Raw genomic sequence first — 17,412 nt, 5'->3', positions numbered from 1 at the left:
AAATTATTATTCTACAGGTTTTTCAAAACTAATCAAAGTCTGGTTATCATTCAGTGCTAGATATGCCCGTTTTGTATACATACGACTTCAATTGGTCCAAAGATGTTGAAAACAAAACAAATTTTGACGTTAAAGAGTATCTGTCTAATGTTAAATGTACGCTTTATTTTTGCATAAGATTTGTATTTAAGAACTATTGAGTTATACAAGAACACGTTATTTATGGGATAAACTTATATGCCCAGACATATAGTGTCTGCGTATAAGCAAATGCATAACTGACACTTAATTTTGTTTTATACTTAGTTCGATAGTTATTTAAATATCACTGCATTTCATTTGGTATGTATGAGTTTCTTACAAAGATATTTCCAGGAAAAGTCTTCAGTATCATACAATTCATATAACCTTTATTTACCAATAATAGACGAAACATATCTAGAAAATGGATTCGGACACAACAACTATATTGAGTTTTATTTTTATTTGATAACATTTTACAATAACATATAACAATCTACAAGTCTGCACATGGCTTGGCGTCATAGCTATGTTTAAGATCAACATGGCCCTTCTTTCACTGTTATATTGTCAATTTCTGCTGAACTGTAAACTGTTTCACCAACGATGTATTCAAATACAATCTGGAAAAACAATATCATTCAGATTTATCCAATAGATATTTCATTTTTGTTTTTTAACATTAGCTTTATTATATAGTAATCATGCATAAATTGTTATATAAACATGTTGAATATATATGTCTGGAAGATTTAACCAAAGCAAAAGCTCTACTTGTGCATTGTTGAAAACCCTTTATGATTTACAGAACACTAAAATTATTACTGACCTAGCCGTTATGAATAAGAACCACACTTGAACCAATGGTTTTTCTTTTAGGATAAACTGTCTACAAGTTCGCTCTTAAAATTAATATTTGCTATGGTTTTGTATGAGTAAAACAATGAAAAATTGAAATATTGAAAATATAATGACTATGATAAAGTACTTCAGAACTCTTTTTGAATCATCGAGAGGTTTGAGTTCATCTTTATTTATCTTTTACTTAGTCAAATTTAAGATTAAAGTAATTGTGTCTATACCTACCCTAAACTCATTATTTATAAAGACAAAAGTTTTATGCTCTGTCCATAATTCATATTCATTTGCAGTTCCTGTCCAAAGCAGTATCTGTTGCTCTTTATGGTTATCTTCTATATAAAGTTTGATGAGAGTGTTATCATTTCCTAATAATCTGTATGAAAAATGAACGCATGTTTCGCCTGAACTTTCATAAACTTTTGATCGAATTTTTCCTTTGTCTCCTGGCGCCTGTGTTTTAGCTGATGTTGTCTTTAAATAAAACTCTGAAATTATAAGCATTAATGTATTATTCTTTATGTCAGGTGTCTTGTTAGGTTACTGGTTGGTGCAGTAGAAATGATTGTGTTTGGTTAAACAAAACAATACATTTGTTATTTAATGTAAAAAATCGAAACTTTTATAACTGGACGTAGTTGTAACCATACGAATTAGGTTCTACCTGGTGCAGTATTGACTTTTATCAAAATGATATTTTGGAAGGCGTTTTTGTTTTGTAAAATGTGTTTATTTCTTCGATATCAGTTTTTTGTTCCCTTGGTATTCTCTCTCTTGACATATATACCTTGTTTATTTTCCAAGTTCAAAGTTCGTTCAACATCCCAATCCAAGTCATCATCTTCCCCATTTTGGAATCCACACAAGTTTCCTTCGAAGTTACAGTATTCTATCACTGGCATATCTGCAAAAATATTAAAAATTAAAATCACAAAAATACTGAACTTCGAGGAAAATTCAATCGGAAAGTCCCTAATTACATGGCAAAATCAAATGACAAAAAAACATCAAACGAATACACAACAACTGTCATATTCCTTACTTGGTACAGGCATTTTCAAATGTAGAAAATGGTGGATTGAACCTGGTTTTATAGCGCTAAACCTCTCACTTTTACGACAGTCGCATCAAATGTATTAATTTTGAAAATGATGCGTGAACAAAACAAACAGACACACTAGGTAAAAATGTCAAAAATAAAGGTAAAAAGTCTTAATTCGGTAGGTCACGTTCGTGAACAAGGAACGGGAACATAAGGAACATATCCGATATCATCTTTATAACAGATATATTCCATAACGGTAAACCAACTCGAGATGGCGTACGTAAAATTTACGAAGTGATGATTTCAGCTTCCCAATGGACCATTCCAGTTAATTTCTGACAGGTGGGGAAGGATGGGGAGATTTGTTTTGATACGTATCACAAAAAAACATCATGAAAAACTACCTATCAGATCTAAAAAAATTAAGACCTATCAGATGTAGAGTTTCTGTTCATATTGGGTGGATGGGCTTTCATGGATTAGCGCTTAACCTGTCACTTGTACGACAATGGCATCAAATTTCGTTATATTTACAACGATGCGTGAACAAAACAGACATAATAAATTGCAATTATCAAAAGAAATACCGAGTAAAAAACATATTATATTGGTATAAGAGAAATAAAAGATATTGAACTCATTAGTCGACGACAAACTGACAACGTCATAGCAAAAAATGGAAACCGACCAAACGACAACCTATAAAACTAAAGACTGAGAAAGACGAATCCCATAAAAAAAACGGAGGTGTTCTCCGGAAATGGAACTTTATTGAAATACAGTGATATCCGATAGCTGAGCTTCTAAAGAAATTAAGGTTTTAATTGGAAACATCTGTAATGCTATCATAGGGTTAACTTTTTTTTTTTATAATTTCCCGATTTGTGTTAATACAAGTGTTCACCTTTCGATGTACTAGTATGAGGTTTGTATAGGGTTCAGTTTGAAAATGTTTCATTCAACAAATTCGTAGCATTTTAAATGCTTCTACGTACATGCACTGCGTTTAAATCTTCTAATGCAAAATGGTGTTCTGTCAGACCACACCGCAAATCCTTTTTGGTCAACACATGTAACTGCCGACGTCCCGAGCATTCTATATCCGGGGTCACACACAAATACTACATTGTCACCAACAAAATTAGAAGTTCCTATCGCCACAGAGTGTGCTGGTTGTTGTATCTGTGTACAGGCTTTTCCTAGACAAAATATAAAAAAGTATGAAACACACATAATTATGTGTCAAAGATGGGTGTGAAAGTAGTCATAAAAATCAAAACCTCGATTAACATTCTTATAGATCACATGGAATGATGCAAAACCAGTAATTTATTTGCATTGAAAACACGAAATTTGCATATGCTTGTAAAAAGAAAAGCAATGTTATTGAGATTAAAGGGTTGAAATTTATTAACATTGACAGAAAACTATCAATACATTTCGAATCTAAAATGATCGTACGAAGCGCACTAAAAATTTGAAATATCTGCAAAGTGGAAAAACTTATCTAAGTTCTGTAAAAGAGCTGACGAGTCTTATATAATCATAAGCCCTGTATTTCATCAAAACAGTATTACTAAATTCCTGAGCACCATTTTCCCCATTATTTTTTTTCAATTTTGAAAGTTTGTATCAATGTACACGAAGATATTGTTTGTTTATCCATTTGTTTATTCCTTTATGTCTGGATTATTAAAATAGTATCTATACATTTGTATATCACTTTTGTATTAAACATTTAGTTTCGTCTTTACAAACTGTGATTTTTCATGTTTTATTCGACACCTTACAACTTACGTGTTCGGCTGTTGATTGTGTACTCAATTGTATATCCGCCAGCGGTTCCAGTCGCATCAGATTGAAATAGTAAATATAAGGAGTTAGACGATGATTCAAATGGAATGGGTCGATTGCTTCCACAAAATTCTCCTATTGGTGTTGACAACTGATCTGGTCCATCGTATATCTATAGATAACAAGTTAAATAATATTTACAAATACTTTCAAATTGACAACATTCATAAAAGTGTATGCTGTATATCTTCATATTTTAAATATCCTGTATTAAACAACAAATGTGTATGACAAATATCCTTCATGGGGGATAACACTGCTTGGTTGCAAATAAACTCATCATAACCAGGACTAAATTTTGTATATACGTCAGACGCGCGTTTCGTCTACAAAAGACTCATCAGGGACGCTCGAATCCAAAAAAGTTAAAAAGGCCAAATAAAGTACGAAGTTGAAGAGCATTGAGGACCAAATTCCTAAACGTTTTGCCAAATCCAGCTAAGCAATATAGAGTTAATGATGTGCAGTGTTGTTGTTTCCGAATTTTAACATTAACATTAAAAATATAACTTTTGACAATGTATTTCATTTGATATACAAATCCTATAGAGAACTACCCAAGATTGGACAAGACTGTATAAATATTATAACACCAACCTCTGCTTTTCGCAATTGAATTCCTTTTTATAAGGCAATATATGTTTTGATGTGCAGTATGTATATATACTTTGTAACATTCGGACGTAATTGTGCTTTTAATTTGATTTCTCGTGTACGGAAAGTATCACGCTTTAACTTAATAGTAATATATTCTCTGCCTAGATGTATGGCAATCTCAGATCTAAATACATTTCGAGTGAGCATGTTTACATTATACATACTTCATTTACAGAGATATGCTCTTAAAACCAAAATATATCTAGTACGATTATGAAGAAGAACGATGAATTGGTTGGACGATATGATTTGTCTGTATCTTGACTCATGAAAGACATGTTTTAGTATATCATAGTATTTGATTGATTTGGATATTTATCGAATTTCTTCTATTTCCTGTCGTGCACTTTTAACTAAATCGGAATTCGCATGCTGTAAACATAGCAGAAGACGCTTACTTTTGTTGATTCTTACAAAAGGTATATTTTCAAAAGATCGTTAGAAACAGTTCACATATGTCTTCTGATCACAGTCGGTTTATAAATCTTCAATTTACTAGAACATGAATAAATTATGACTTGAAATCAAAGTTAAAGATAATTCATTTTAGCATATTCACACTCTGTATACGTACAGTCATTATATCATACAAACATCCTCGACTATATTCAATATCAATTCTTGAAAAGGCCAATGAAATGGTGGTATTAGCGTCAACTGTCTCTATTTTGTAATCACATGTCATATAGTTGTCGTAATTTGATAGGTGGATTTTGCCGCTTGTTCCTGGCATGCCCATGTAATACTTAACACCGCATTTAGCATCAGCTGTGAATTGAAAAAAAAAGGGTCATTAATATTGTATCGAATCAGTCAGTCTGATATAATATTGATGGTGAATGTTAGTTAAGCTAATATCATTACCTCCCAAATGTTTATACAGAGCAAAATCTTTATAACTTTTGTCTTTAGAAATGCTAATGCAATATGCTACAAATTAAAAATTTTGGTGTAAATTCCAATTGTTGATCCAAAAATTATAAATGCTCAAACTCAGTCTTCAGTATTAGCTTGAGATGATCTTTTCCCCCTTATAATAATGGAATATACTTAGTATAACCCGAATGATTTAATGCTTACTACTACAAAGCTCGTTGTTGCAAGGTCGAAGTTGTTGGCCTGGTCCTTTACAGGGTGCTCCTTCGCCTATTGGAGGTGGATTATTACACTGTCTATAACGATATTGTTCACCACCACCACATGTCCTGGTGCATTGTCCCCAATCTGTCCATAGACCGTACTGACCATCAATATCTGTAAAACATATTTCATTGATTTTTTCATTTAATTAAGACTTTCTGACGTACGGTTTTTAAATGTAATGCATTACTTTTCTTGGAATAAACAGACGTAAACTGTAAATCTGTGATTTCTTCTGGTGAATGTTTTGTATGTGATAGTTACAACCTTTCTCGAGTAGAGATGTTGGGATGTACAGTATGAAAAACTGATGGAAGCATTTACAGAATGGATAGTTGTGTATCCTCACGTACCCCATATTGACTTATCCTGAAAATGGATAGGTTCGTATCAAGTCGTCCAGTTATTCTGTACGCATGAAAATCTTGGTCTCATTCCTTTGTGTAATGCTTAAGCATTTGAAAAATATGTGTAAGTGCTATCTACAATTTATACCAGAATTACCTTTTTGAAAAGAGTACACACTAATCCCAGTGGATCCACCTTTTCCTCTGTAGCCACAATCTGTAGAAGGACCATATTGACTAAATGCCTTCACTGCATTTGGCCCGGTCAAACACATTCCGAAGTCAAACAATGCAAATACAGTATATCCTTTAACAGATGCTACATCAGCACACTTCCGAACAGCTGCTGTCCGGGCTTGGTAGTTATCTGTAAGATCAGGGTATTTACCCTCGATGGACGGGATGGATAAATTACCCAAGTTAATTTTCCAGCATCCTAAGTATGATGCCGCTGTAAACAAATAAAATTAAACAAGATAAGTAAACTTTGATAACTCATAAAAAATGAAGGTCATAGAATTTCTCACTAGACTTTTAAAAAAATGCTTTTGCAATTGATGTCTCTTTATGTGTAAACAATGTCTTGATAGCTCCATGTGTGTGTGGTTTTTTATTCTCAATCCATTAAAATGACAAACTAAAATTAAAGGCAAGTTAAAAAAAAAATACTTAGCTAGTCGTTGAATTGTCTTTCGTCGACAACATAATTTAAGCATCGGCAAACTGTTGATGTTTTAAAACCTGCACTTATAAGACGACTTTTTTACAAAATTATGTATGTCATTGTTGTTACAATTGGTTAACTGAGTAAGTTGCCGATCCGTTGTGAATTTGATTGTCTGATATTTGTTTGAAAACATCAGAATGGTTGTCATAGGAAATGAAATGTCTGTAAGTTGCAGCATGACGACTGTCATGTTGCCTGAATACAGACATGAGTCGAAATACATGCAGGTACACGTGTAACTCATGAGAAGGTAAATGAAGGGTTTCGACTGTCAGATAAGCCTTTGAATATACTAATAATCTATCAAACCAACCAAGCAGATAATTGGATTGGCATTTACAAATCTTCAGGTTTGATATTACTTCTATACATAGTAACAATATGTGAATATAATCTATAGAAAAGAGATATAAAACATACGTTTGCAAGGTTTTCCACATACAGCAGTCTGAGAATTAGCTCCAGGACAGTATTTGCTGTTCAAATTGAAGCAGAATCTATATCTTTTACGTTGACACTGCAGATCACATGGTGTATAAAAAGACCAAGAAGACCATCCTATCTGTCCTGGTGTCGGTCTCGGTGTTGGAGATAGTGTTGGTTGTAGTGTAGGCACCAAAGTTGTCTTCACAGTTGTTGGTGATGGAGGCTGCTGTGTTGGTGTTGGTTTCATCGTCGGTTGAGGTGTTGGTGTTTTTTGTAATGTTTGCGGTGTTTTTGATTCAGTTGTTAGTTTGGTTTGTGTTGGTTGTGTTTGTTGTTGAGTAGTTGGCTTGCTTGGTAATGGTGGTGTCGGCTGTTGTGTAGATGGTTTGGTTGGTAACGGTGTTGTCGGTTTTTGAGTAGTTGTCTTGGTTGGTAATGCCGGTGTCGGTTGTTTGGTGGTCGGCTGAGTTGCTAACGGTTGCGTCTGAGGTGGTAATGTTGGTTTTGAGGTAGTTGGAAGAAACTGGTCAGGTATACTTATATCTGCAATATAATTATTTTATTTACATTAGGTAACAAAAATCATAGACTATGACAAAACGATAGTTATTGATTTTACTAAATACCTAATCCAAAAGTACATAAATACATCGGAGAAGGAGTTTAATGTTTGACATTGAACTATAAGGAGATCAAAACAAGATTGTTTTTCATACTTTAAGTAAGAACTGCCAAAAAAGTAACATTGAGTTGCATACATCTTTGTTTGGTGGTTGTCTTATACAATAACACCACATTAAATAAATAGAATTATCTCTGGAGAGAGAAAAGAGAGAGAGAAAGAGATATATATTAAGAAGTTGACGCCTACCACATCGGTAGAGAGTGTTGATCCTCTTTATATCTAGATCACTAAGTCCATCTCGTTGTCCAATCTCAGCATTAGTATTTCTGATGGGCTGTATAGTTGGATTTCCATTTTTACTGAATGAGTATTTTGAGTAATGCATTATACTTCCGTAGTCGTATTGCACACCAAGAGTATCAACTTCATCTACTGATAGTTTGTCAAAGTTAAATGATTTCCCTGAAACAAATCATGATATTGTACAGTTAACTTATAGTTAAATAACCTCATCATAGATACCAGGATTATTTTTTTTTATTATTTATGCCAGACGCGCGTTTCGTCTACAAAAGACTCATAAGTGACGCTCGAATCCAAAAAAGTTAAAATGACCAAAAAAAGTACGAAGTTGAAGAGCATTGCGCACCAACATTCCTAAAAGTATAAACGTAGCAGTAGCATTTATTTTTGGTTTTAACAAGTTTTTTTCGTATTGACCTTTTATTCTATGGTAGGCATTTTTTTTTGTATATTGTATTTAAATCAAATTGAAGATAAATGATTACAGGATGGTATATAATAAGTTTCATTAAGATGTTATTTGGTTGTTAGAAATTTGAGATTTTTTTATTTTTACATAATCAAGATAATTTCTATTCAAGATGATGCGCTATTTGTTTATCTTGATTTTTGAAAGTTGTTTTTTTTTTAAAGTTTTTATATAAAAGAGGAAATTACAAAGGATGACATAATGTCTCAGCTTATTTTTTATTTTGATTTCATCTTTGTTCGATAAGTCCGATGATGATTATCTTTCAACTAATGAAAGCTAGTTTCTTCATAACAGAATGCAGAGAAAAATTATTTAAAGGAAGATAGCTGTCCAACTGAAGGTAACTACATTTCTTCTTATCATGATTTAATTTTATCATTTTAAATGTCACTAAAGTTCTTTCTGTTTATTTTTGTAATTATATAACAATCCGAAACAAATCATGGTGACTTATAAAATAACTCGTGTATTTGCTCTCCTATCATCATGTATAAAATGTCAACAATTACTTGAGGATTTAAGTATGTGCTAAATATGGATGTTTGGATCATTCTTTTAAGACGTTATCAACTTATCATCCCTCGTTCATGTTTATTTATAGATTTCAACCACGTTATTGTCACTTTTAACCTTTGTTTATATTTGTACATGGCGTATTCCGGAATATCATGACCACTTTAATCCCCAATAAAGATAAGCATCTAGTTTGAGTAAGAATTTGTTAATGAAAAAGTAAATACAAAATAATCATCTCTGCAGCATGTATCTTCATGAGATTGTGTTATTATCAAAATAATTTTACTCATACTTAAGTTAAGACAGTATAAAAGATAAATAAGTACTATAATTTTATATCCTAAAAAATTTTGATAAAGTTTAAAACAATCATTTTAAGAAAAACAGATTCAGACCATTAAGACCCTTTTGTGAAAGGAATTCATACAAAATAGTCGCATCAATTTAAATGATAAAAGCGCAATTTAAATTTAAGAGTCTTTCTGAACATTATCGAATGTTCGGGATTTGTTTTCCCTTTTTAATTTAAAAAAAACAGACATTTTATTAAGTTATATATATATATGTTACAGTAAATAGGTGAAATAAGGAATTACATGTAATAACTGAAATTTAGGAATTACATGTAATCTCCGATGTACTTAGTAAATACAAGTAATTCCTGAAACGGCCCAGTTATTACCAGTAATTACTAATTTCAAAATGAATTTTTACACCTATTTACTAACTGTTAAAACAATGTTGTAATATGGTAAGCTGATCAAAATGTATGGTAATTCTAGCTATAGAAGATCAGGCTAAAATAATATGAGTCCATTTATAAGTAAAATACGGAAAAACTTGATTTTATTTTCACAAAATTTACTTTTTGAAAATTATCTCATAATTATAGTCAAGCTTCTGTTCACGTTTGGTAAAAATCCAGGATAATTTAAGAAAGTCATCAAAATTTAAAGACCTTTAACCACGTAGTGAATACTTGTGGATGATGTTGACGACAGAATAGTTTGCTGTGTCTTTTTTTGCGACAAAGGTCGCAGGCTCGACAAAAAAAGAAACATAATCATAATGACAACATTGAAATAAAATCAAAAGGAATGGCTTATTCAATCCACAAAAGATCAGTCTTATACAGAAAAAAAAACAATAATAAAATTGTGTTGCAGGTACATGTTGTGTATATTAGCTGGAGTTTGGTGGTCTTCAAAAACTCATAAAAAAATAGAAACATAAAAATATGAAATGTGACTCTTAACACCATCAAATTGTATAAATATGTTTGTGAATAATGTCAGCTTTATCACAACAGTCTGACAAAAGAAGTCATAAATAAAACTATTTTGTAAAAGGAATTTGACTTATATCATTGGGCAAGTTTATATGAAACAACAAACAACAAATATTTTTGTTTGCCAATCATGGCGCCCAAAATGAGCAAAACAATTACAATGTAATTTTCAAACATAATGTAAAGTAAATTAAAAATAGGTTAAAAAGGACATAATATGCTTGATTTTGAGTTAATTGATTAATATAAATATTAAAGCAAATAAAGTAAGCAGAGTATGCCTGATGAAGATTGCAATATAAATAAATTATGAGTTTTTAAGAATTATTCAACAAAATTTGGCATTATCAAATGTTTATCATCAAAAATAGCTGGCAAAGTTGCCTATAAACTTCTCACAAATGTAAATCTCAATTTTGGATTGATATCATTGTCTTGCATGCTGCAAATGATATTAAAACAACCATTTTTTCAGTTTCAATTCACAACCACTAAAGGTGTGCCTCATATTCAGTAATCCTTCAGCCCTAAAATATCTTCCCTTTTACTTTCTTATTTTGTATCTTTGATTATATCTTTAATTTTAAGACAAAAATATCAAGTTAGTAAATAGCTGTAAAAATGACAAAGAAAATCAGTGAATACCAGTAATCACTGAAACAACTAGTAAATACATGTAATTACTAAATTGGCTAGTAATTACAGGTATTTACTGAAATGTGTTTAGTAATTACATGTAATTCCTAATTTCACCTATTTACTGTAACATATATACCTTTTTCTATATTTGCAAAAATGACTTTCACCCAGGAGTCCCGATCAGGTCTACTTTGTTCATGCCAAAATCCTAATGCGTGCATCATTTCATGAATTGCAGTGCCCATCCTTAAACAAGGACTCATTAATGATATATCTTGTGGTCCTCCCTGTCTTCCAATATTTGAATAACAACTGTAAAATAAAAGTAAAGCATATTTAACTTCCTTCCCAAATCACCAAAAAATAACAGAATATAACAAATTTGATGGTACAAAGGGCAAATAATAACAAATTTTATTTCAAAATAAACTCAGCAAATTTCAATAGCCAAAGTATTACAAAGGCAAACAATTATCACCTATAAACGATATTGAAAATGGTCTGACAATAAAAGTATAATAGAACATAAGATGTTGTTAATTTTTGCAATTATATTGGTCATATAAGATTGCATAAATAAAGACAATGTTTCTTTATATAATACAAAGTACGTTTAAGAAGTATATTTAAAAACAAAATCTGCTTTCGATCATTAAATCATTTTCAAAATATCATGCACAATCCTAACCAGATTTTATTAGAAATATATCACGAAGACGAAATGAAGGGTAAGAGTCAACATTAATCATATGACTATTTAAGAATAAAGAATATTTTCACATGTATGTACTTGTCTAATTCTTACCCAGATATATGTTTGAATACAATGTAATCATACTGATCTGTCCTTGGTATAAATCTGAGACAAGTTTTGTCATGATATTGCGATATTGCTTTGAGAACATCTTGTCTTGCATCAGGAGCTAAAACATAAATATTATTTCTTGTCATCGAAGAAAATGTTATAAATTGTTACCAATTATGTCTGTTTGTTTTGATCACAATTTGTAATCCATATAATGGAGTTGTATGCAAAAGAGGGACGAAATATACCAAAGGGACAGTCAAACTGATAAATTTAAAACAAACTGACAACGCCATGTCATGCAAGTGAGAGGGTTTGCTAGCTATAAAACCAGGTAAAACCACCATTTCAATACATAAGGATATGTGTGTTTCAAATCATGAATATGATAGTTGTTTTCAATTCGTTTGATTTGTGTTTGATTTTGGAATTTGATATGGAACATTTCTTTTTGAATTTTCCTCAGAGTTCGGTAATTTGTTGTTATTTCACTTCTTTTTCATCATTGACCGAAATACAATGCGTATTGTCAACACATTTGAATTTTGTTTTTACTTTATAAGGTCAGGTATCACATACAAAGAAGGTTAAGGGTTAGACTAAAGGTAATATATATTACGTTTAAGATTGAGTAGCTTTGTCATTTATCATTTATGTGTGTGATAAAAAAATAAACTACTTCATAAAACTATCAAAATCTGCAATGCATGAAAAGCCATATACTTAAATGATCGTATACGGAAGAAACCCACATTTTCTCATTAAAGGTCGACGTCATTATGCGAAACATTTTGCAATCTTATTTTTGCATTAGGAAACATTATTAAAAATATAATTTCTTGGATTATTTGTGTAAAAATGATTCTGTTAACATCGTAAATGTTGTAACTGATATCAAAAATATAAAAAAAACACTATTTCCAACATCTCAAGTCATGTTTCAGCTGAGACTGTGCGGCAACCTAATGGAACCTAACTACTGTCTCTATTTGTTCATATGTTTTTGTTGTCAACAGACATCTATTCAAATGACATTTATTCAGCTACATATGTTCTGACCCTTAAAACCATATAACTAAAAGTGAGAATGGAAATGTGGAATGTGTCAAAGTGACAACAACCCGATCAAAGAGCAGATAAAAGCCGAAGGCCACCAATGGATCTTCAACGCAGCGAGAAAATCCCGTACCCGGAGGTCGGCATCAGCTAGCCCCTAAAAAAATGTGTTCTAGTTCAGTATATGTCATACTTACCCCACACTGCATATTCCAAGATGTATACGAATGTAGCAGTCGACATTGTATACTTCAGTCTTGTCATAATTTACAAAAGAATACCAAAACTAAATTGGCACATTCTGTAAACATTTCAGAGCGTAATCACTAAAAGATTACGAAATAGGCTATCGTAATAAAGAGGATTTAGTCTGCCCGGGATTACATTGTGTTTTGGGAGAAACATAATTCTAATTAGAATAAGTAAAACATATTACACCGGTTTATAACGACAGACTATTGATGTCACTGATATCAGCACATAATTGGATTCTAAAAGTATTGATAAGTAAAACTTACCAAAAGACGGATCGAATGAGTACGGTATGACGCGAGTATTCCACAGATATGTTTGATCTCTTACAGCTGTTCTGTGCTATTTGAAAAGAAAGAGAAAAAACTATTGATAAACAAAATTTCTTCAAATTGAATTTGATACTAAAGCATTTAACTATGTTTTAACTTTCTAATCAATTCTAAATATGGTTTCTTATTTCTGTGCAGCCTTTTCTACTTATAATGTTAAAATAGCTGTCTTTTGTCTCTTTTTTTTGTATCTATTGCAAATTATATTTTTATCGTGATTTCTTTAATTTCTTAATTGCTTTGGTTTGCTGCTGTTCTCATTCGAGCGCATCTGGTTAGTCTACATGATGCCGTTGTTTGTAGGAAAATTGTTTGCCTGGAATCATTGATGAGTTTTTAGACAGCAAAACAATAGTGGATAGTGAAAACTCTATACAAAATACATACAGTTCCCTCTTTAAAGATCGATAAAAGAATACGTCAACAATATAACATATCAATGTGTATCATGTTTTAATAAACTGCATGTATAAAACAGAAATATTTTTAAAACTTTATGTGCATTGTACTCACTCGTGGATTATATCCTTTTATATCACCTTGAAAAAGATTTAAGCCCATTCCTGAAATTGAAATAAGAATAAGCTAATAAATTGTTATGATTTATTAAGTTTTAATTACTAAGACTTGTTCCCTTTTATATTCATCTAAAAAAAAGAACTATAATTATATATACTACTCTAGCAAAATCTTGACTTTATATAGTCACGGCACCAAACAAAATCATTGTCGGTAATTGATGTTATACATGGGTTCTATCATGTTGTATGTTTTGTCTCATGTTAAAAGTCTAGGCTAGGCATGTCGATAAAATATAATGTCTAAATGCATGTAAACGAAATGACAAAAGAACATCTACATGACAAGAAAATAAGCTGAATACTATGTGTCTTCTACCTTTCGAAATACAATAATGAGACTTACCATAATTAACTTGATAAATATAATCGAATATAGTGGAATCTTTCCTACTATCAAGCCATCTTGTTATTGACTGTAGTTTACGTTGCAGGTAGTTATCTGAAAAGTATAATGAAAATGTTATAGTCATCCGCAAGTTAGGTTAAGATACTGCCGAGTAAATTTTGGTTCAGACGTGTGTTTATTTTTGCATAATTTTCTGAAAGTAACATTGTTTCTTGAGAAAATTTTAACTTGAAAAATAGATTAACATCACGATATTTTATGAATCCAAACAATTTTTATTTCAAATTATCATATATACAATGTTAGTCGTTCTCAAGTGTCGTTAACCAGTAGTATTTGTATAAGCATATTACCATTCATGTATGTCATACCTTATACTGTTTTACTTTAGTATATAAACATATTAAATTGGCATTGAACAAATTATTTACCTAATGTTGAATTTCTTGAGAATCTGGAATCTGTGACCTGTAGAAAAAATAGATAAAAATTCAACTATTTAAATTATTATCAAAATTGAAGCATGTGGAATTTGCTGATCTAGAATCTTATTATCTCTTTCCTGTCCATCATATTGGATTGTCTTTCGACATGAACTCTAATCATATATAACATTAATTCGAATGCACAATACATTTTACCCAGAAATTAACCATGCATCTCGCATTTGTGCCTGTTGTAACATTGATATTCATTATTTCTATGTAAATAAAAGACATTTAATTATGCGAAAATATCTCATTCGTGTTTGAAAAACAAAATAATGGCATGTATGAACTTCATCTTATGCAGATAATCAGGCATCTTCAAAAAACTAATTCCTATAATTAAATCGTCAGAAAAGGGAAGTTAATTCGAAAAGCATTATTTCATTTTGACTATAAACTATTGATAGATACCAGAAATAAAAAAGAATAGTACGCCCGACGTTCAATTCCTTTCCAAAAGACTCATCGAATAAAAAAAAATCAAGTACTTAAAGTTAATTAAAGCTATTTCAAAAGAACAATTATAAAGTGCTATTTTTATTGAAATAAAATGTTTGCATAAAAGTAGATATTTCTGCTCGGCAGACAGTAAAAACAATTAAATGAAACAACCAACCATTTAATGCATAAAAAAAATTGTAATGATATTATTTAATGAAAATATTTCAAAACAGCAATATAAGTTCGACTAAATGAAACGTGATTAATTTATGCAAATGAATTAAAATGGTCAAAAATATCATTCCTTGAATATTTATAAAAAAACAAACCTGCAATGATATTCCACAAATAATGCAGAATCCAGATATTAAATTTGCAAAGTTCATTTTGTTTGTCTATAAATTTAAAGTGACAGAAATAAGGAAAAGGTTCAATTTTATACCTGGATCCTGACGTAAACTTGTCAAATTATAATCTCATTTATAAGGGTTTAACTTGATTTCAGTTTCCATATATCAATAAGCATTACTTTCCTTCTATGACAAATTGTTTGTCAATTAACCGGGTGTTTATATCTCGTATCTTTGACTTTCCATTGGTATCCACACATGCCGAATGATATCATTCACACCCTGTATCGGAAACGAGCAAACACAACATTGCCGTCATACAACTTTCCCTTAAGATTATCTTGTTATGACATGGAAAGCTACAGAGGTATACTCTACATTTGCATATAAATGTGCATCATCATACTACAACGTGCATCAAGAAATTGTTCTTTAATTATTTTATTTTTTTAAACTGAATATTTATTTTTTCATATTTTGTAGTATTTTTTGTAATATTATGAATGACTATGATAACACATTGAAATATCGGTAAATTACTGTTCTATTTGCTACACATAAAGTTAAATTAATTTAGTAAGTATAGAAAATAACATAAGAAATTAATATACAAATCATTTTACATGTCACACTAGTACAATAATCTTGATAATAATGTTAAACATTAAGAGTGAAGAATATTTTTTCAGTTTATCAATTTTGTTCTTGTTTAAGTTCATGCAATGTTGCTGGTTAATCTAAAACTTTTCAATTGTTACTGTAGCAGCATAGTATTAAAACAAATCAACTGATATGCTTCTATTCCCAATTATATTGTAAATAAGGGGTTGATGTGCATTTGTCAATAGTACAATATAAAAATACGAAGCTTTAAGACATTTCCTGGTTTCAACAAAAGTCAATACTAAAATTATACTGAGCTCTTTATATACATGTAGGCAGTATCGTAACTCAATTCAAATATATTTCGTCCGTGTACATAAAAATATGGCAATGAGAATAACACGAATATAAACATAATTATGACAAGGTGCAGCAACTCTTGAACATGCTCTACTTACAAATTATCATGCTCCTAGATCTAATATATATTTTGCAACACCAGGAACCGTAGAGTGGTTAGGGCAGAGAAAGCTTGCCTTTTCAAAGCCCCTTATATTCTTCCTACACTAATTGTTAGTCATTCACAGTGGTGGTTTATCCGACAATATCAAAATCAAAACCAACAATTCGATGAGAGACCGATACAATCACCAAAAAATAGCGACGAACACAAAAACCACAGCCTACAAAACACTACATAACAAAATAAGACAAAAATGTATGGTTATAACAGGTGCTCTGAAAGAATTATCATGTTTTGATCCACATGTTCCACTTTTGCATAAGCTGTGGTTTTTTTCATATGTTTCGATTTAACTTTAATTGCCCTAAAGATATGTCTAAAATAGTCGTTTTGAAAAGAGGATACCTAATGAACAAATTACAGAATAACTTACTTAATTGCTTTATTCAAAACCATAAACTTTATTTAATTTACACGATTTTTTCAATGTATTGATATGGGGAAATTCAAATGGACGAAAGGGTCGAGTCATATCACGATACAAGTAGACAATAACAAAAACAATATCAAAGACAAAAACTGAACAAAATACTTGACTAAACAAAATTGTGGCTTGAAATACTCCTTACATAAATCAAATCGGACCTCCTCGTTTTAAATAACGCAATATCACCACAGACGTGTATGAAGGCAAAAACATAGATATGTTCAACTTTAATAGATAAATTGTTCGGAAGTACAAATGAACAATAGACAAATGACGTTGTTGAGGTGTTA

General features: G+C 30.9%; 1 protein-coding gene across 2 annotated transcripts; it reads right to left on the bottom strand.

The window, feature by feature from the left end:
- Nucleotides 1-469: 469 nt before the first annotated feature.
- Nucleotides 470-15,694, bottom strand: LOC143075454 (uncharacterized). Of its 2 annotated transcripts, none has more exons than XM_076250863.1 (17): nucleotides 15,662-15,694; nucleotides 14,722-14,758; nucleotides 14,288-14,383; nucleotides 13,877-13,926; nucleotides 13,298-13,373; nucleotides 11,724-11,841; nucleotides 11,055-11,230; nucleotides 7,947-8,162; nucleotides 7,070-7,618; nucleotides 6,080-6,373; nucleotides 5,516-5,689; nucleotides 5,010-5,203; nucleotides 3,722-3,890; nucleotides 2,920-3,123; nucleotides 1,667-1,783; nucleotides 1,108-1,367; nucleotides 470-644 (listed from the first exon to the last, which is right to left on the bottom strand). In XM_076250863.1, exons 4-17 carry the CDS (start codon nucleotides 13,922-13,924, stop codon nucleotides 561-563), a joined length of 2,679 nt encoding a protein of 892 aa, XP_076106978.1. In that variant the 5' UTR covers nucleotides 13,925-13,926; nucleotides 14,288-14,383; nucleotides 14,722-14,758; nucleotides 15,662-15,694; the 3' UTR covers nucleotides 470-560. The 2 variants fall into 2 exon arrangements, with proteins under 2 accessions (XP_076106978.1, XP_076106976.1); XM_076250861.1 differs by lacking the exon at nucleotides 15,662-15,694 and adding an exon at nucleotides 15,549-15,645.
- Between the last annotated feature and the right edge of the window lie 1,718 nt (nucleotides 15,695-17,412).

This window comes from Mytilus galloprovincialis, chromosome 5 (genome assembly GCF_965363235.1).
Source record: "Mytilus galloprovincialis chromosome 5, xbMytGall1.hap1.1, whole genome shotgun sequence".
Lineage (NCBI taxonomy): Eukaryota > Metazoa > Mollusca > Bivalvia > Mytilida > Mytilidae > Mytilus > Mytilus galloprovincialis.
Note: the sequence above shows the minus strand (reverse complement) of the source record. Positions and strands in the feature narration are given on the sequence as shown.